The 20,816-nt window shown below is 43.4% G+C and overlaps 2 protein-coding genes across 5 annotated transcripts in view; one reads left to right on the top strand and one right to left on the bottom strand.

Annotated features, from left to right (window-relative positions):
- The window catches only part of rims2b (regulating synaptic membrane exocytosis 2b), a 63,838-nt gene extending 55,863 nt beyond the window's left edge, over nt 1-7,975 (top strand). For all 4 annotated transcript variants that reach the window (XM_013913745.1, XM_005744718.1, XM_005744720.1 and 1 more), the window contains 8 exons: nt 185-282; nt 1,759-1,905; nt 2,074-2,255; nt 2,675-2,810; nt 3,518-3,630; nt 3,829-3,930; nt 5,123-5,262; nt 7,220-7,975. In XM_013913745.1, coding sequence (XP_013769199.1) covers nt 185-282; nt 1,759-1,905; nt 2,074-2,255; nt 2,675-2,810; nt 3,518-3,630; nt 3,829-3,930; nt 5,123-5,262; nt 7,220-7,408 — 1,107 coding nt within the window. In that variant the 3' untranslated portion in view covers nt 7,409-7,975. The remainder of the gene's footprint in view (nt 1-184; nt 283-1,758; nt 1,906-2,073; nt 2,256-2,674; nt 2,811-3,517; nt 3,631-3,828; nt 3,931-5,122; nt 5,263-7,219) is intronic.
- A 4,563-nt stretch (nt 7,976-12,538) lies between these two features.
- On the bottom strand, nt 12,539-20,724 carry lrp12 (low density lipoprotein receptor-related protein 12). The gene is made up of 11 exons (XM_005744717.1): nt 20,163-20,724; nt 18,312-18,368; nt 18,077-18,212; nt 17,742-17,944; nt 17,404-17,651; nt 16,597-16,746; nt 16,297-16,518; nt 15,943-16,209; nt 15,187-15,389; nt 14,975-15,107; nt 12,539-14,777 (listed from the first exon to the last, which is right to left on the bottom strand). Exons 1-11 carry the CDS (start codon nt 20,215-20,217, stop codon nt 13,848-13,850), a joined length of 2,604 nt encoding a protein of 867 aa, XP_005744774.1. The 5' UTR covers nt 20,218-20,724; the 3' UTR covers nt 12,539-13,847.
- Between the last annotated feature and the right edge of the window lie 92 nt (nt 20,725-20,816).

Here is a 20,816-nt window from a genome sequence, read left to right as displayed (position 1 = left end):
TTTTTCACATTCTGTCTCTCACAGTTGAAGTGTACCTCTGGTGCAAATTACTGACCTCTGTCATCATTTTAGGTGGGGGAACTTGCACAATCGGTGTCTGACTAAATACTTTTTTGCCCCACTGTATATGTGTCTACATTACTTGTGTGCCACAGCTTGCTTACCTCTTCTCCTCCATCTATAGATGAAGGACAATCTCTCCTTTAAGTCATCAGACAGTGATGTCAGTGATGTCTCAGCTATGTCCAACGCCTCTGACACTCAATCTGTCCACAAGATCGGGTAAGCAGGAATCCATTCTTGGATGACAAGAGAGAATAAAGTGTCCATGATTTCTAGACAGAATCTCAGCTTCTGATTGGTTGGAGCACACTGGTATTTCTGGCTCCTGTTTCTCTGACCTTTCAGTGGAAGTCTTAGCTTTCTGAATCCATGCAGGGATTTCAGTAATATGTAAGAGTTTGCTCTGCAGCTGCTCTCTGTGGGCACGCATTTCTCTGAATCTTTTCATCAGATTATGAATCACAGATGATGGCATCCAATGTTTTATTGCTCTCTTCTAATGTGGGGTTGTAGGGATTTTTTTTCTCAAAGTAATAATATATTTTTAACGGTAAGGTGTTGACTTTGTCTACTGATCAGAAAGATAACTAAAGCAACATGAAAATTCACTTTTATGAAACAGAGGGCAAAAGGAAAAGAAAATGGCAACAAACAAGTATTTTTTTAAATATGTTTGTGGCTTTTAGGTAAAAGTATTTAGAACATATTCCATCTTTGTGCTGTTTCACTTGGTAAACTGTTTACTGCTAGATGCCAGCTTGTTTCTTCCACTGTGCAGGTAACAAACTGCACAGTGTGTTTCCTGCTGCAGGTGGGTCTAGGGCATACCCCCAAGTAGACACAGAAACTGTATTTTGTCTGAAAGAATTGCTGTGTATTTAAGTCAACACACTTAAAATGTTCACCTCTTTATCTGCTCTCAGACAGGAATTGAAATTTTTACTTTCTACCAGACTCCATTTATAAGAACAGAAGGTTTAGCTCATAGGGCAGGTGACCCTCTTTGTCTATTGCTGCATCTGCTGATTATTCAGTTTGTGTTAATGTGTGAATTTGGTGTTAATGGGTCAGTGTGGATTAGAATCCCTGTTAAAAACACAAAAATTCACACAAAATGACCAGAAATGTTTTCTGTGAGGTCAGATTGCTGGTTTTAAGATTGTCAGGTTGCTAAATAGAGTCTAGAGGATTGTATTTGTTAATACAGGTAGTTTCTCAAAATTTTCAGTATTGTCACAAATGGAAATGAAATATTAGGTGATATTTGAAACACATGTCAACTTATGTGATTGTTGGAGTCAGAAAGGAATAATACAGAGTAAACTATATTAAAATCAACCGCTCACTCTCATCCTGTGTACAATCACAGTTCACGATCATAAGCATGTGTCCTGTAAATCCTCCCACAACACATCATTCTGAATGTTTAACTCTGCTGCTGGTTTCAAATCAGTGAAAATACATAATGCTTAGTCCCGTTTTTGTTAGCATGTGTTACCTTCACCATGGGGTGGTTGTAGCTCAGAAGGTCGAGTAGGTCACCTACTTATTGGAAGGTTGTTATATACGGTAAAGCACTTTGAGTGCTCAGGTAAATTAGAAAAGCACTACATAAGAACCAGTCCATTTACCATTTACCATTCTGCATGATTCTGTCTGCATGCTACTCTTCTCTTCTCATATTGGCTGCCACAGTCTGATTGAATGTCTGGAGGGCCAGTCAGCAGAGCTGGGGGTGGGCTCGCAGGGAACAGAGGAAATAGTGGGGGCATCAGAAGGCGGGAATACACTGCAGAAGAGCAACTCAGTGGAAGAAGGGGAGGAGGAGCCTGAGCCTTCAAAGTAAGAAATTAACAGATGACCTCCTGTTGGAATCAGTTGTCATAGCAACAGCTGCCTCACTACCCATTTCCTTTTCCTCTCTGTGCTATTGTGATGTGTTTGTGCCCTGCCTCTTGTGTTTTGGCCCTTTTCCCTCACTTATTATTGTGGTGGTCCTTCCTCCTGCAGGGTGTCTGCAGCTGCCACTCCTCTCACCAAGTCGTCAAGTGTCGGTGGTGAGATTTGCTCATTGGGGAGAAACGATGATGACGATGATGACAAGAAGCGACGCTCAAGCTTCGGTGCAAGGATGATGGGGATGGTTGGACTTGGAAAGAAGAGTCAGAGTGCCTCCCAGCTCAACCCAGAGGGTCAGTCCTAGTTTAACCATTAAAAAATATAACCTCAATTCTTGCTGTTTTTCTTATATTTCATGGACTCTGCCATAAACAAAGTTTTCTCTGAATTGAATCTTCAGACATACAGTGTGTTTTAGCCAAACTGGGAATCTGAGTAGCATTGGAAGAGTGTCTCAATAAAAACTCACTATCAGAATGAAAATCCAAAGAGGAACATCAGCCAAAAAATAAACTATGACCAAATGAGTTAGGTACTAACAAGCAACTGAGCAAACATATTACGGAACCAGTTGAACCAGTGAAAACAGAACAGAACAGAACCAATATGAGTCACAGAGCACCCTGTCCAGGGCTCTGATTAGTTTCTGGCTGTTTATGCTCTTGTAACAACTTATTCTGCTTCTTTTCTCTTTCTTCTTCCATCCTTACAGAGGAAGAGAAGAAGAAGAAGGTGGTGAGACTTCCCGTTCAGAGAAGTGTTGAAACCGGTTTGGCCATCGAGTTTAAAGCTCGTTTCACCAGACAGCTGAGTCGAGACCCAGATGCCGAGGACCCAAAACCTGGAGCGTACGAATCACTCCTCTTTCTACTCTTTTTATCTTGTATTCTCTGTTTAGTTAAACTTTATTCATACAGCACTCATTTAAAGCAAGGGTTTTCCTAAAGTACTTTATGATAGCAATAATCTGTGATAGCAGAGGGAAAAACTCAACAATGACACAACCCCCTGTGAACAATCACTTGGTAACAGCAGGGAAGAAAAACCACATTTTAACAGGAAGAAACCTCTAGCAGAACCAGGTTCGGGGAGAGGCAGCCATCTGCTATGACCTTTTGGAGTGAAGGGAGGACAAAAGACAAACTAAGGGAGAGGGAAGACTAAATATGATGTGCTGCACCTGTGCTATATAAACACAGAGGAGCTAGAACAAAGTGGAATGAAGGCTTCTTGTTTTCACTCAGTATTGTTTAGATGAAAGAAGGCAGTTCTACATAGTTACAGTTCTACTTCTACTTTTTTCTCTCTGAACTTTGAATTTAGTTTTTCCTGAGTGCAATTTTTAACCTCCTTTTTTAATTGCTCATTTTGTCACTCCCTCTGTTTTTAGTCTTCCCCTTCACCCTTTTCCCTATTTTTTTCTACCCCTCAATCTGTCAATCCCCTTTAATGTGTATTTATTCTCACATTGAACTTAAACACTTCCCATTTCCCTGGGGTTGCCATCTAACATGTCGGATATTTTCTTTTTCTTTTTTTCTTTCTGTCTGGTCAGGCTTATATTTCCAGGAGTAAAACTTGCATCAGACAAACAGTTCACTGGTTTCCTTGAAGGATTAGGCCCCGCCCAGCTGGCTGGACGGCAGACATTGGCCACGCCCCCCATGGGTTAGCATGAATAAAAATGTCATTGTTTTTATGTATTTCAACCTACCAACATACAAACTCATTAATTCAGATTTATGTAATCTGGACATATGTGTGTATTAATAAATCATATTAAAATACAATACCACTTTCTGCCCATGAAAGCGTGCGGTTGTGTTTCAGTAAAATCTCTCCTCTGATTGGCTTTCTTTTGGTTAGGTGACATCCAGATCGGGATGGTGTACAGGAAGGAGCGTCTGGACGTGGAGGTTATCCGAGCCCGGGGGCTTGTGGGTAAACAAGGCAACAAGAACACTCCAGGTGACAAAGCTATACACAATGCACACTTGACTACAAATACACTCTACCTAGTACACTCTAGTGTAAGAACGTGAACTTAATCAGTTCCTCCATGCTGCTCTCAGCTCTCTCCTGCCTCGTGTATTGTATCTCATTCAGTCTCTCATCCAGATGAGAGCTGCTTTGTTACAACCTGAATTCTGTCTTCCAGCTGAGCTGTACAAAGAGCAAAAGATCCCAAACATGATTTACTCTCAGAACCTGACCTTTCACATACTCAAGCTCCGCATTAACTGTGTTACTTGTGGAAATGCTCACAATGCCATTGTTTACAAGGTGTTTATTAAAGTCAGTGTTAAATGTAAAGTCAGAACCTATATTAATCTGAGATACTTGGAGCATTGTGACAGATCTGAGAGAAGAAACTCCATGAACCTGAGCTGTGGTGATGCAGAGATGTGTGACTACACTTTTATTATGGACTCATTTCTGATTAATAAATCTGAAATAGTTTAGAAATATATACATTTTTTGGAGGTGTCTTGTATTGTGGCTCATGCAGTGCTGGAGTTCTTCATTCTTCCTCAAAGATGAACTGCTTTCTGCTCCTCATTAATAATATAAGGGCTTAGCTGAAAGCTAGCACAACTACTTGTGTTGTGCTAACAAGTAATATTAGGGCTTTTCAGTTTTACGCATCATCAGAAAATTAAAACCTCTTCGATGCTTTAATTTTCTCAGTAGCGCTCATTACTTTCATGTAATTTTTGGTCGCAAGTTTCTGTGTCAAGGTAATTCTTTTAATGTTTCTTCCAACTTTTCCAATCATTCCACATTTTTTCCAATGTGGAATTATTGAACAGCATACATCTTTAATATATTTTGGATTTTTAATAATCCACACAGACAGAAAATTGCAACTTAGGAAGTTGCAACCCAACCAAATGCTTTTGTTAGCCATCATTACGCTTCTAGCATAATTCTGGATGCATATTTGGCTGCTCATCTTTGCAGAATTCCCTTAAATTAGCTGGTTTCCTGGCACAGGCTCGACCTTTAAGCGAAGTCCACAAATTTTCACACTTGAATACTACTGCACACAACCATCGCAGTACAAAGGTTTAGTAGTCATGGGTTATGATCTGTGAAACAGCTCGGGGGTGTGTGTGTGTGTGTGTGTGTGTGTGTGTGTGTGTGCGTGTGTGTGTTGCAGCTCCTTATGTGAAGGTGTATCTAATGGATAATGGAAAGTGTCTGTTGAAGAGAAGAACTCGTCTGGCAAGGAAAACCCTTGACCCTCTTTATCAGCAACAGCTGCAGTTTGAAGAAAACCCTGAGGGCAAAGTTCTACAGGTAATTATATATGTACTGTTACTGCAGGATGCCAGACAGCTGGACAGCACAGGATTACAGGACCCTGGGATCAGGGCCTGCAGTCCTTCTTTTGTTGCTCCAGCCTCTACACAAAGAGGCTGAAGCAACTCCACTCCTCCTCTGGCTAGCAGTCATAGCAATGTGTGTATGAAGAGGAATCTAGGATAGAATGTGGGTGGGGGGTTCTGAACGTCCAAGTTGAGTGGAGGAGGGGGTGTTAAGATTAATACTATTTGAGGAGGGACAACAGAGGGTTCACTATTGAACCTGTTGAAAAACAGATTCAGTTCACTGGCTCTGTCCAGACTGCCCCCGCAGCTGCTGATCACTTTGAGGCCGGTAATCAACTTCATCCCCCTCCACATGGCTTTGATGTTATTCAGTTGGCGTTTGGTCTCCCTGTATGTATATTTACACCTTCTCCGCCCTGCTTTCAGTTCATACTATGTGCTTTTTCGAGTAATCCTTGTTCCCAGAATTGAAGACCATCTACTTTGGCCTTCATTTCACTGGCGATCCTGCACTCTGGATACTCCTTCTGATGTCATACCTGCACTCAAAGCTCCATTCATATGACTAATGAGACCACCTGCTTTGGCACAACAGTGCAGCAATCATAAGTCAGAGCAAAAGCTGCCCCCCAGGGAGAGAGAGATGTGGTGTTTAGAAAAAATGCATCTCAGCTGTTCCAATACTCCTGACACACTCTTCTTCTGGCCACCGCATCTGTGGGGATGGTGTTTAGTCTGTGCTCTAGTGTCCTGATCACACTCAGTTTGTGCTCAAGTGGATGATGAGTACTGATCTGTATGTAATGGATTACAGTACACAATAACTTTTAAACTTCCCTTATTACTGATGGAAATCTCACAGTCTAAGCTGGCTAGCCTGTCATTTTCATATCCTCCATGGTGAACTTGATGTGTTTGTCCACTGAGGGTAACATAATCAGTGAATTATGGTACATCCTGAGATTTGATTTTAACCCAGGTGTATTCCACATACCTGAACTAATTACTTTGTCGTGTTCCATTGTAGGATAACAGAGCCCTCTTTTATATTTCTCCCATATAAAAGTTGGCCACAATAGATGAAATTGGGTAACTCATTGCATACCCATGTTTCTGCCTGTAGTAGTGAACATTGTATGTGACAATAACAACTGCTTCAGTCGCCATCTTCCTGTAACCACTACCTGGGTCTCGTTTCAGGGTTTCATAAGTATTTTTATCACAGTGAGTAGTGACAAAATTTTCACATGATAGTCTTTCAAGTTTAGCTAAACCGTGCACCAACCCTTATCTGCTGGTAGGATGATAATTTTGTCATTACTTCCCCTCCTCCGTACTGATGTTGGATGCTGGGGGCTTTGCATTGCTGAGACAGGCCGAAACTTTCGTCCACATCTGTAATATTGTTGCTTCGAATTGCTAATTCTGTGGCTGTGATCAGTTCCACTAGGGGGATTTGTCTTGGCATCACAGCAAAGTTCAAATCTTTTGCAAGGATGTTTTTCTCCGCTTGTGTGAGTTGTCAAATTGACAAGATTTTGATAACATTTTTTGTCAGAAATTGACAAATCTTTCACTGATTTGTCCACACCCTCAGTGTGGCATCCTTCTCTCTTCTGGCCGCTGAGGACATTCTGTGCTAGACGAGCCTTCTCAGTGAATTCAAACACCTCTCGAAGGGTATTCTCATAGTAACCATAGTAAGTCTTTGTCGGCTCTACTCCCCTTTTGATTTTAGCATGTTAGCATATCTTTCTAATGAACCTCAGAAAGATACGATTAATATCTACAACAATGAAGAAAACAGCAAAGAAAAAAAAATTATGGAAAATGCTGCAACACTCACAGTGTCATCTACAAAGAAAAAAAACACACCTTCATGTGTGTGATGTCACTAAGGATCTCCTCCTCTCCTCTCTCTGCAGATCATCGTCTGGGGTGACTACGGTCGGATGGACCATAAATCATTCATGGGCGCTGCCCAGATTCTATTGGATGATCTGGACCTGTCCAATATGGTAATTGGCTGGTTCAAACTGTTTCCTGCCACCTCATTAGTGGATCCTGCATTGGCGTCGTTGACCAATAAGGAGACAGAAGGTAGCAAGTCTTAGCATCAGGAGGCATGGCTGATTTGGTCATAGACACGTTACAGGATGGGCCCTAAAACAAAGTCTCAGAATCCTCTGCTGCTGCATGCTGCATGATGACATCACAGAGATGACAATTCATGATGATGTCACTAGGACGATGAGGAAGGTGCTATTCCTGATCCGCCCACTGCGGGGGGAGACACTCAACAAAGGATGCTGGGTAAAGAAAGGAGTGGCCATGTGACCTCCAGCTGCCAGCTAATCACAGCAGCTCCTTGGAAGTCATACGACTGTTAAAGACACGTCAGGAACCCACAAGATTGAGTTATGTGATAGTATTCATGGAGACACAGGAACATAGAGGGGGCTTCTTTATGTTTATGCATGGAATGACAAAAACATTAGAACATAAACTCCATCGAAGAAAAACACCACAACAACCAGTAAAATCATGAAAACGTGAAAACAAAAGAACATGAGAACCACAAACATGACAACATGTGAGAGCATGAAAATATGTAAGACCATGCCAGACTGTGAGAACATGAGAATGTTGTCTAAAACTTCAAAATAAAGATTCTTAAACAATCTCTGCGTTTCTGTTTAGGACATTATGATCAAGTTAGGTACATAACTCTGGTTTTACAAGGTTCTGATGATATTACTGAGAACACTGGTTCTGTGATTTTTACAAAGGTGACTGGATCTGTGAGCTTCTACACATTAAAATGTTTTGGGGTCTTTAAAAGTTCGCCTGTAGCTGACTCACTATTTCTGAAGCAAGAGTTCGTTAGGTTCTACAAGTTCTATTGCACCGCTGACCCTGGTGTTTCTAAAAGATCCTACTACTCTATGGGTAAATGCTACATAAACTGGTTCTTAAATGCTTTTCTACTGTACTTGAGCAATCAAAGCGCTTTCTGCAACATGCCCCATTCACACAAGCACTTTTTTCTTTGCTTGATTGCTTTCTATCTAACATTCACACGCCAATGCATCAGAGAGCAACTTGGGGTTAGTATCTTGCCCAATGATATTTGGCATGCAGACTAGAGCAGCCAATGATTGACTCACCTTCCAATTAGCAGGTGAGCTATAACCCATGTCTGTTATCTTTTCTGTATTCTCTCTGTTTACCTGTATGCAAAGTCATGGAGATGCAAAGTCATGATTTTTGGCTCCCTGGTGTTTGACTCGGATTAAAAGACTGGGTCAGCGTTCTCCATTTGGTGAACTGTTGTTGTGTTTTAGCTATGTGTAAATAAAACTGAACTGAATAGATAGCTGGAGTAGGAGTTCAGGTTTGGATCCAGCTGCATCCGGGTGAAGGATTTAAAGCATCGTGGGATGAGAGCCTTTACTGGTTAGCAAAACCGATTCTCACTGTGTTGCTATACACCTCTTGTGGTCTGATTTCACTAGCCACTTCTGGATCCAAACATGATATGTCATGTTCTGACTGAGGGATTTACATAAAAAAACTAAAACGGGCAATTCGACTAAAATTTCTGGCAAAAAAAATGAAGACCGAAACTAAACAATGTTTGTAGGATTACTTAATTTCGGGTACCTGGAATATAATGCTGTGCTACCTGGTGATTAGCTACAAAGTAATGGTACTTATTCAAATCTTAGAAAGCGTCGTAGTCGTTCCTTTCTGAAGTGTTCAAATATCTGGTGCCCATGGGCTGTAGTAGCATCATAAGGTTTTAGAAGTTACACAGTGGGGCCAAACCTGACAGGGGCAGATCACACCTACTGAAAAAGTGATCCAGTTCATTTGCCCACTTTTGTGTCCCTTACAGGCTCTGTTGCTTATGGCCCAGGATGGTTCTGAAATCACTCCACACTTTGTTAACATTGTTAATGAAGTTGCAGCTGAAGATTTTCTGCTTGGTGTTGCAATGTCTTATTAGGACAAGTTTGTGTTTCAGAGGTTCTTGTCTGTGTGTTTGGGCCTCCAGTGAACTTCAGTGTTGAAGCTTCCATCCTCCTTAATGCACACAGCACAGTCCAGAAGCGGCAAACTGTTATCCTTTGCAGAGGTGGGAAGTAACAAAGGACAAATACTTCATTACTGTAGCAACATAAGTACAATTTTCAGTTATCTCTACTTCAGTAGTTTTTACTGACTACTTTTTACTTATCAAACTAAGGAGGACTGCTGCAGGTTAGTGCAAGATAAACTGGTTAGTTTACTGTACTGTGATAGGTTTAAAGTAAAGAACAGTGACAATGAAACCACAGCCACCGTGCACCGAGTTAGGTGACAACAAATGTAGCGGAGATTCAAAAAGAATAGAAATAAAAATTATTGTGAGTTGTGATTCCTTTACCCACACCGAGCTGTTACAACCAATCTCAGGGTTCCCCCGTCTTTACACATTTTCCTATTTAGAGGCAAAGTCATCCTCTACAGTGTTGGCAACAGAAAATAGATATATAGTTTTTATTATCATTCTTTTTCCTCAGACTCAGACTGAGCATAATCGGAATGAAAAAAGTTCGACTAAAGTTTCTTTTCCATCTACTGATAATATTTTATCACTATGTTAGCACAAGATTCAGTTAGCTTTGCACAGAAATAGAAACATACTCCTTTTTACTTTCTTACTCTGAGTACATTTCAAAGCCTGTACGTTTTTACTTTTACTTACTAAAGTAAAGAAGTTAAATCAGTACTTCAACTTTTACTGGTGTATTTTTAACAGAAGTATTTGTACTTCTACTTAAGCACAGAATCTCTGTACTGTTGGTGAAGTCAGTAGAGGTGTGATGGGGCATGTTCACCACAAGCTTAGGTCTCAGACAAATCATATATGATCCAGCATTTTTCAAAGAATGCAAACTTTAGCTGCCATAAAGGGGTAGATTTCCGATCACTGATCTCTCTGTGGATTTGCTGCACGGAGGATGTAACGTCTATGATAAGCACTGAGGTTTGTGTCCTTGTCAGGATTTCCAGGTTGGGAAAAGTGCAACAGAAGATATTCAAATTTATCTCTCCACAGCTGCTGATAAATTGTACAAAAACAAGAAACAGTTTGTTAAAAACACTTCCAGGTGAATTTCACAACTGGTTTATCAGTGATATCAGTGAAAAATGACTGATAAGCGGAACTGGAATATATAGTTTATAATTTCAACAATGTACTATATAAAATGAGATGTGGTGTGTTTCTTATGTGATCTTTAACAGGGTGTTACAACACTTAAAAACGGTACTCATACTTTACCAGACTTTTAAAAGCTAGGTGTGCAGTTCCTAATTTAAATGCATTCATTCTTTAGATTCAGAAATCTAAGCGATCAGATTTTAAAGATAAATAATAATAAACAAAATGAAATCAATAGTGTCCTCTTCAATCTTGGCAGAGGGCAGTAATATAAATAATGAGAGAACTGACAGCTATTATTTTAATCACCCTGTTCTTTTAACTAGAAGTATCAGAAAAGTAATGTGGTAACATCTGGACTGATGTTTGCAGACAGTATTTTAATCACAAGTTTAAAAGCTGCAGTCGTTGCACACACTGTGTATAAAATATAAATATTTTGATGCGCACCACACTTCTAGTACTCTGTAGTATTGTAGTGAGGCACTTGGAAAGTGGTTGTAGGTGATTCATTTGATACTGCTAACAGTGGTTATGAGTGAGACTGATTCCCTATAACTAATGACTGGTTGGGTCACCCATAGCAGCAACAACTGCAATCAAGTGTCTGCTGTTTATATCTGCAATCTCATTCATTTTGTCACTACCCAGAGCTTGTGACCATAGGTAAGGGTAGTAATATAGATTGACGAGTAAATCAAAATTCGCTTCTCTTCACTACAAAAGATCAATACAGCAGCCACGTCACTGCGGACACTGCCCCCAATCCACTGGTAGCTCTCACACTTCATTCTCCACTCTTTTGTGACCATGACCCCAAGATACTTCAACTCTGCCACCTGGGAAATTAACTCGTACCTGACCTGGACTCCTGGGCACTCCTAGACTTGGACAAGGAGGTGCTGATTCTCATTCCCACTACTTCACATTCGGATGCGAACTGCTCCAGCTCAAGCTGCAGGTCACCTGCTTGATGAAACCAACAGAACCACATCATCTGCAAAAAGCATAGATAAAATCCCAAGGCAAATGAAGCGGAGACCGCTGTCCACCATCTGGCAAAACCAGATATTCTGTTCATTAAAAACTATGAACAGTATTGGTGACAAAGGGCTGAGTCCACTGAATCCACATGGACTGTGTCCCCAGGCTCCCTTGGAATGCAATCAAAGCTTTTTGGAGGTAGGAGTCTTAGGGGCCTCTGCTAGGTGTTGTCAGTGCACTCTCACTATGCATTTGGATACACCACATCAGTTCAGCATGTTCCCCTACCTGATCAAAGCCAACACCAAGTACCGATCAGTTGACAGCTCAGCCCCTGTGTTCAATCAATCGAATTCATTTCACTTTGATCTGTGGCAAAATGCAGTGATTTAAGCTTTAATGATTAAATTGATTCAGTTTCACAGCTCTAATGTCACCTTACAAATAAACAGCGTGCACTGAGCATGCACTCAGTCATAAAATAGTGAAATAATAAAATGTTTCTAAATAAATAAAATTGATATTTGACACATTTGACAGGAGCTAAGTTCACTTACTTGCTCTGAATTACCTACTTTTTTTTTCACCTTTACCTTTATGTTCGTTCATGTGGAAAGCTGAGCAAAATAAAGAGAATACAAGAGACACTGGAGGTGAACCTTTAATGTTTAGTGCAGTTTATCAGTTTTTAACTACAAAGAAAAACACGAAATGGCCAAATTCATGCAGGCCAGAAAACAGCAAAACCACAACAACAAGAATAATAACTACAACAATAATAACCACATCATGAATAATAATAATAATAATAATAATAAATATACATAGTCACACACACACACACAAGGTCAGCTGAGTACCAAAAACTGTAACAAACATCAGAAATGGCTTCAGTCTAGGAGTAGTGACGATGGGCGGGGCTACAAAACCTTTATAATTCAGGTAAGTCTGACTCGAGTTCTGATCCTCCGCTGTACCAAACCCTTCGGGTCCCATGTGAGCTGTAAACACTGACCTTTGACTTTCCTTTTCTTTGAACTGGACATGAGGGTCACATAATTTAGGTCTGGTTCTAAAATCAAACTCAACTGTTGAACATGTCACATTGTGCTTTACCGTCAATAGCCAATGAACATTCACCTACTCAAAACACCAAATATTTGACCTAATCATCCAGCGTCTCTTGAATAGGATGAAGTGTTAGGGTCACATTAATAAAAAAAAGTGTCCATTTTTAGATTAAAGTTGAAATGTAAGCTCAAACTTGAAATAGTATTTTAAATTTTAAATAGTCAAAATGTGGAGATTACAGTTATTTCAAGCCAAAAAACTGCCACGGCTCCCATATCCTCTATAAAATGGGTTGTGCAGATAAGTTAGTGAAACAAACAGATGATCCGTCTTATTGTGTTTTGTGATACAACCATTGGTATCTTTGCATCTGTCCATTGCCAGCCATTTCATTTTGCACAAATCCGACCCACTCTTTCAAGTTTGTGTATTTTTTTCCTTCTGACCAGATGCAGCTTTCTGGCACCATCTCTTCAGTGTCATTTTGTTTATGAGCTAAAAGAGAAACAAGTTTCTATAATGAAAATCGATTCTGAAGTCATTTCACTAACTCAGCTACACAAGGCATTTTGTAGAGGGTATAGACGCTGTGGCAGTTTGTATTGAAAATGTGATTTCCACGTTTTGACTGTTCTCAAAATTACGAGTTTATTATCTAAATAATCAATAATATATATATATATATGTTTTTGCCTAATGTGGCCTTAATATTCCTTCGTACTTGGCACCACTCTCAAGTGACTGCAGGCGACAGGAGAACCTGTTGAACTCAGCTCTTCCTCAGTTTGTGTGCAGTACCAAAGGAAATAACCTGAACTCTGATGTCAGTGACTGAAATAAGGACCAATGAGAGTAAAGGAAATGCCAACTGAACTTTTTTGGGGGAGGGCTATATGTGGCCTGGCCTTAGAAGAAGCGTTTGGCTGCCTCCAACAGTCAATGACCCTCTCCTGCTTGGGAGCTCTACAATTCAGTCGTACCATAAGGTGGGCAGTACCTTAACAGACAGACCGGGAAACAGAGGGACTGTTTTTAAAGTCGTACCAAATAAAATTCAATTTGTGACATCACTCAGTTTGTTTACCTTTGACATCACAGATCCAGCTAGGGTGCTATAATATAATAATCCCACCCCTCTGAGTGTCTGAGGAGTGAGTTGTGTGGCATTGTGCAGTGCTATCCTGTCAGTTAGCATGTTGTTAACATGCTAACTGACAGGCTTACAGCTGCACTTAGTGTAGTTAGAACACTGAAGGAGTAGGGCTAGCGTTAGCCTTTCAGTTAGCCTGTTAGCACAGCAGCAGCAGCTCATCATCACTGCTCTCTGTTTTGCCAGTCGCTTCCAGGCAAGCATCAGGGATCTGAGCTGTGTGGACCATTCCGCAGTGTTCACAGGGGCCATCCCGCCCTCCTCGACCACTGTTCCCATTGTGATGGCGGGGGGCATGGTTCACGGTGGAGGAGGGGTATGACTCGAGCAGAGGTTGTCGGATGTCGCTGACAAGCAAGGACGAGGAAGAGGAGTCTGAGTCAGAGATGGGGATCAGGAGCTCCACATCTTCGTCTTCCTCTCCACTCCCCCGTCGCTCTGTGACTTCAACCCCACCTCTTCCTGTCTCCAGCTGGTGCAGTGGGCTATGATTGGTCCAGGTCTGGCTTTGCTGGTTCTGACTTGTTCTTGTCAGATTTCTAGCTAAGCGGTGCAGGTTTTGGGCCAGGCGCTGCAGGGCAGAGGCAGCTGGGGCAGGGAGGTCAGAGGTGTCACTGTGACATTCGGGATCTGGACTGGAGGTTACTATAGTGACAGGGCTGGATGGGGGCAGGGCCTCTCTAGGCCTGTCATTGTCTCGGCCAGATGTCAGGGTCACAGAAGGTGTCACCGAAAGCACAGCCTCTACAGCGGAGGGAGGCGGGGTCTTCTGGGGGAGGGGTGCAACAGGTCCACCCACTGCACTGATGCCTCGCCCTCGCTCGCCCTCAGTGTCTGTGTCATCCGAGTCTGGAGACAACAGGTCTGAGCCGGAGCTTCCGGTGCTGCCAGTGCCAGCGCTGTCCTCCAGGTCTGCAGAGACCAGAGCCAAAGAACCTGAGCGCCGGGACCGTGAGAAATTAAAGAGGCGACGCCACAGGTTGCTACGACGACCAGAGGAAGGCAGCCTGAGGGATGTGAAGCCAAGCTGAGAGCGGACCGCCAGACGAAGATTTTCCAGGACAGAAGCCTGAGGATAGAGACGAGAGAACCAGTTCAAACTGGATCTGAAGTCCCTGAGGACCACATAGAGTCACCTTTAATAAGGTGCTATTTAACCTCCATTTGACCTTGGACCTAACCATATGATCATTCTTCAGTGTACAGAGAGAGTGTGCGCAAAAACTTTAATCAGGAGCTTCCTGCTATGTGAGATAAGAACTGTACCTGGCTCCCTGAGCACACTGGGAAATCCTCCACAGGTGGGATCAGTCCCTGCGCAATCAGCTGACCATAAGAGGGCGGGGCTTCCCTCCTCAGCAGCTCCGCCTCCACTCTGGACAGCTGGGTCTCAAATGACCTGGAACAACCAATCACAAGCCTTGACTCACAATGAGTTCAGAAGCACGAGGTGAACAGAAATGTGTTGACTTTCTTACCTGCGTTCAAACATGCGCAGAGAGTACAGCTTGCATGTGCAACCAAGGGCAATGACCAATAAGAGGCCACAGATGAGGCTGCCAATGACGGCAGCTGTGATGACTCGTGTGGGAACAATGACAGGACAACTCTCCTCGTCGCTGCCATCCCCACAGTCATCCTGTGCGTCACAAACCCACGACTCAAACACACAGCGATTATTCTGAAGGGATCAGACACACAGGGATCAGTCAGAGGTTAAAGTGTTCTAGTCTTCTGTAACTGGATGTTAAACATGCCTTTCTCTGTATTAGACAGAATGGCACACACCGAAAGTCAAATGTGGCAAATGTGACTTGGACTCCACAAAGCTGTCCTGATGCTGCCTTAATGCGATCGGCCTCAAACCGAGATGTGTTTGGAGTTATTTGGTTAGCATTTCTAATGTTTTAGCTGTGATGTCAGGCGTTTGGAAGGCATTTGTCAACTACATCTATTCAATTTTATTTATACAGCGCCAAATCACAAAAACAGTCGCCTCAAGGCTCTCTATATTATAAGGTAGACCCGAAAATAATGCATACAGAGAAAAACCCAACAATCATCTACAAAAAGTTGAATATGGAACCTGCTTTAAACAAAGTTCACCTCCAGTTTATTGTGTGAGTGAGATCATATGTCTGTGATGATTCACAGGACCACCCTACTGCTTCTCATTTGATTTGAATCGTTAAAGACTAAAGTCAGAACACACCAGTCTGGTCTTACCATCGTACCTTACAGTGGAAGTTTCCTGGCTGACAGAAGAAGCAGTTCTTCTCATCAGAACCATTGGGGCAACGGTTCTGGTAGTTGCAGCGGTCCGACCGAGGGTAACAGGCTCCGTTTCTGGAGCAGGGGAACTCATCCTCCTGACAAGAGGAGCAGTTTAGCTCATCCCGACCGTTGGGGCAGTGCCAGTACCCATCGCAGCGCTGCTGCTCGGTGTAACAGCCCCAGTTCCCCCCGCATGGAACCTCCCAGGGCAGGCAGAACCCATCCACCTAAAAACAGGACCACAAAGACTACTTAATCAAGAACTATAGAACAGAACACGGCCACCTGCACAGCACTTCAAAAATCAAACACACCTGGTAGGTGACGTTGAAGCCTCTGGCCGCATTGATCTTGTCAGCGTAGAAGTGAACTCGGAGCTGACCGGATGATGAAACTACAGCGACCGGCGCTCTGGAGTCAAAGGCAGTCAGCACCCTGAGGAGGCGACGGGGGTTCTCCTCCAGCCCGTCATAGACTTTGACATAGTCGCCATAGCCAGTCCCATCAAGTTTAAAATCTGTGAACCTTAGAATAACCTGCAGGAGAAGACAGGAACAACATCAGGAATGTTGATGTCCTTTGCTACCCAAACACACTCAGGGATCAGAGGTTACCTTTCGGTGGTCTCCAGTGTCAATCAGCCAGGTGCAGTTACTTCCTGGAGGGTAGAAATCAGGATAGTTTGGAGAGCTGAAAGAACCATAGAAGTTCCTCAACAACTCGCCACAGGTGGGAACATCACAGTCTATCTCATCGCCAAGGTCCTGAAAGAGACGTGACACACCAAGTTGAGGACATGGTCAGCAGTCCGGCCCAAGGAACCCCTGAAGTGGATTGTTGTGTCCTTTGGAGACCAGGCAGAGTCCCGATCACCTGAGCTCTAAAGCACTGGGTTAAACCTTCAACATAAGGTGCTCCTTCTCATAGATGTAACGACTTGTAGCAATATGTTGTGTAAACACAGCATTAGTACAATACTAATACCTCGTAAGACATAAACAGCTATATTCATATTAAACATGCTTACAATCCTAACGCCATAGCTCGCATTCTGCTCATCTTTAGCTCTGACATGATGTCTGCATCATAAAGAGACCATTTCATAAACTCCAACAGATCAGCTGAAGTTACACTCACGATAGCAGAGCAGCACAGGCGTACCACAAACTATGGGTGACTTAACGGACCTTTATAAATCTGAGTCAGCAGAACTCTGGCAGAACTCTTTGTGGTGATTAGCCCACATGTGCTGTGAGTGGTGAACCCGAGGATATGCATTGGGCGAATGGTAGGAGTAGCGGTTCGGTACTCCGGCTGCCTGTTATTGTTTGACACATTAATGTAAGTCACATAAGCAGCAGCGGCAAGTGGACGAGGAACCATTTGAGCAGTTGCAATGGGTCACCTAGGTGGCGTGTTACCTGGCAGTCTATGCTACCGTCGCAGCGCAGGCTGTGGGGCAGGCAGGTATAGATGCGGGTGTAGCGAGACAGGCAGGGGAACTGGTTCAGGCTGCAGGGCTGGAAGGAGAACGGCGAGTCCACACACATCTCCTCATCTGAATTGTCGCCGCATTCATCCATCGAGTTACAGCGCCACCAGTCTGGGATGCACTTCCCATTTGAGCAGTGGAACTGGTCCACATCACAGCTGGATGCCAGCGGCTTACCTGCACACACAGCAAATCTTACTTGTTTCCTATCCAGAGCATCAGCCTCTACTCCAGTTACATCACCAATAGCATACAGTGTTTCCTCACCGCTGATGTATGACAGTCTGAAGCCCTTTCCCGTCAGGCTGTCATCCGAGTGGAAGTGGATCCACAAATGGTCCTGAGAGGAAATGTAGGGTGGTGGTAAGGAAGAGCCACAAACCCGGAGTCCGTCCAGGTTCCTGTAGCTGCTGATGGACATCCAGTCTGAGGTGCAGCGATGGGAACCCTGTAGGTCAAAGTCCTGGAAGCTGCAAAGACAGAACAGGGAGGGCATTGTGAGAGCAAAGATGGGGTTAAAATGAGGATGTGGTTGTTGCTTCTCACTATGTGCCCTGATGTGGGTGTGGCAGCTGTAACTATGGAGACAGTAAGTGTAGTACCTGATGGTGATGGCATCTCCAGGTCGCGCCCTGATATTCCAGCTGCAGTTCAGTCGGGCTGGATACTGGAAGGGCCATCCTGGGCTGGTGATTATACCGCTGGATGCCCGTAGGAGCTCTGCCACATCACTGCAGGCTGGGGGGGCAGGGTTGGACTGTTAGTGTGACACTGTGTTTGTGGGTGTGTGTGTGCCATTAGTGCTGCCCTGATGTCTAGATGTGACTGTGACCTCACCATTAGAAATCCCTGACACATAGACATTTTCATTCCTCTGAGAGACAGCAATGCATCCTGGGGGAAAATCACAACAACACATGGTTAGAAGTGATGTCATATTGATAACAGTCTGACGTACAGCTGATGAACCGCTGGATAATGCTGTTCCTTATTCTGTTAGTTTTTGTCTTTATGGATCTGAAACGTCTGCCTGAAGGTAGATGTTGAAACAGTACATGACCAGAATGTTATGGGCCTGGAAGGAATTTGTTAATCTTCCTGAGAAAAGAGGAGGAGAGGATATCTGACGATCTGCTAGGCAACCTGTACAGCCCTGCGTAGTGCTCTCTTCTGTGCTCCTGTGCAGCTGGAAAACCATGCAAGGAGACAGTATGCCAGGTGATCACCCTGATTCATGAGCAGCTTATTTGTATATGTTTAGATCATGGACTCAGATTATCCCCTTTGAAGATCAGATAAGGACTTTTGCAGTCAGTTTACAATCATATTATGAAGCTTTGAATGTTTTTGCTGCAGCCATCTTGCTGTTTTTAAAACAGAGTGAGAGCTGGAGCTTACTGTGAAACTGCCCCATTATTGGCTAATGACCTGTCAATCAGTCATTAGTATATCCTTAGTCTTAACACAGTGTTCTACATCCAGCAAGTTCCTATTAAAAGTTACATGTAAAAAAGAAAAAGTTAAACAGGATGGACAAAACGCTGAAGGAAGATAGCAGATGATACTTCATGGGAGGATTCTATTTTGAAAATTTGGCATCTTAAAGACTGCTCAATCTTGCAGGGTCAAATAGCTGGCCAATGCTCAACATTGTTAATTTTCAACAATTGATAATCAAATGTTACAAGTTTGACCACCAGGGGTGCTGTTTTGACAGTTTTAGTGTAGTTGTGTCATAAAGCAGTCTGAGGTCGGGTGTTGCAGTGGTTACAGCTGTTAAGGAAAAAGGATCAGACTTCCTGTCCTTTCTGTGGTATCTGTTCTCCTACAGACTAAAGAAGAGCTTGCCGGTCAACTGGTGATTCTTATTGGTGGTAAGTGCTAGCCCTGTGGTGGACAGGACCTAGTCAGGTGTACCTGCGTGTCATTCTGACTCCAGCCCAAAGTGGTTAAGAGAAGATGGTCCCTGTTAAGATGATCCCTGTCAAGATACTTGTGAAGCCCTGATCACTTACATAGACCGTTTCATTATCGTGATTGTTATTATTGCTGAACCATGCTCAACATCTTCAAGCTTTAATAGAAACTGATTGATATCTTCCAACTGCTATGCTTACTACACAGAAAAAAGGAGTAATGGCTGTAGTGACACCTGTCAACAGATCACAGCAGACCGAATGTAAAGTAATCTGTAAGAGCCATTTGCAGCTGTCACTACTAGATGGTCTGTCCTTCCACATCTGCCTCTCCATTGTACTTCCGCTTTCTCTACTGGTGGATTTGGAGCAGATTGGATGCTGCAGTAACGCACTGTGGGGCCCTGAGCACACACTGATATAGCAAGAGCTGTACTGTGAAATATTACAGATTCAGGTCCAGGTTTTTGGGACATAAAATCTGGGTGACAGTTAATCCTGGAAGGCTATTAACTTAGATTGGTAAGTGCCCACAATCACTTCCTGCCACATGTCTATGTTAAACATTAAATTAAGTAACACTAGCTTGTAATACTTTGTCCTTGTATGGTTACAGGTGTACAGCCCTGCCCTTCTGCAGTCTTCCAGGCGCACTTTATTCAGGACAAAGTAGGTTTTCAGGAAAGGGGGGAAGTCTTAAAGAGACAGGACCCGGCGTCATCAGAACAAAACATAAGTGTACACACCTGACAACAGGTCAGTCTGCACTTACCTGTGAGGAGGAGCAGGCAAACCACACCCTGCCTGCAGTCTGTTCTGAGGGCCATGCTAACCCTGATGTTATGATGAAGATAATGGTGAAGAGTCCAAGGTCACAGAGCTGAGCGCTGCATGTCAGCTGTTAGCAGACCTCGGCTCCGAACCGAGCGGCTACCGAGGATAACGGATCTCACCGATAAACCCGGCATTCAATTAACACAGACACGAGCCGCTAAACGGGACGTTAACAAGGTTGGTCCGCATCCTGCGAAGAACCTCGGTTAGCTCGCAAACAAAGAGCCGCTAGCTGCCGACTAACAGGCTGACGCTAAGAACACCGGCCCGTTAGCTTCAACATGCTAACGGGACAGAGTCATCCGACCCGGAGCGGGGGGCCCGAACCGGGTCAATCCGAGCTCACGGGACCGGCACCGAGTCAGCAGCAGTAGTGTCGATCTGATAGTATGTGTGAGCGCATTTCCGTGCGAAGCTGTTAGCTTTTAGCTTCCGTCGAGCCGAACAACAACAACAGACCGCAGAGAGAATCCCCGCCCCTTTGACAGTGGCGTCACTAACATGGCCCCGCCGTTTTTGTCATTTGTTGGTTTATGTGAACTTCCTGTTTCCTGAATATGCCAAAGCACTTCATTACAGTTTTTCTCAAATG

Source organism: Pundamilia nyererei, unplaced genomic scaffold, assembly GCF_000239375.1.
Source record: "Pundamilia nyererei isolate P.nyererei 1_Seehausen unplaced genomic scaffold, PunNye1.0 scaffold00148, whole genome shotgun sequence".
Taxonomy (NCBI): domain Eukaryota; kingdom Metazoa; phylum Chordata; class Actinopteri; order Cichliformes; family Cichlidae; genus Pundamilia; species Pundamilia nyererei.
This window is presented reverse-complemented; position numbering and strand designations above follow the sequence as displayed.

What these genes read in the sequence shown, in the direction of transcription:
- lrp12 (XM_005744717.1), bottom strand. Translation starts at nt 20,217, where the DNA reads ATGGCCCTCAGAACAGACTGCAGGCAGGGTGTGGTTTGCCTGCTCCTC. An exon ending in TGTGTCAGGGATTTCTAATG is followed by an intron (nt 18,213 to 18,311) that starts GTGAGGTCACAG and finishes CTGCCCCCCCAG; the next exon opens with CCTGCAGTGATGTGGCAGAG. An exon ending in GGAGATGCCATCACCATCAG is followed by an intron (nt 17,945 to 18,076) that starts GTACTACACTTA and finishes CTGTCTTTGCAG; the next exon opens with CTTCCAGGACTTTGACCTAC.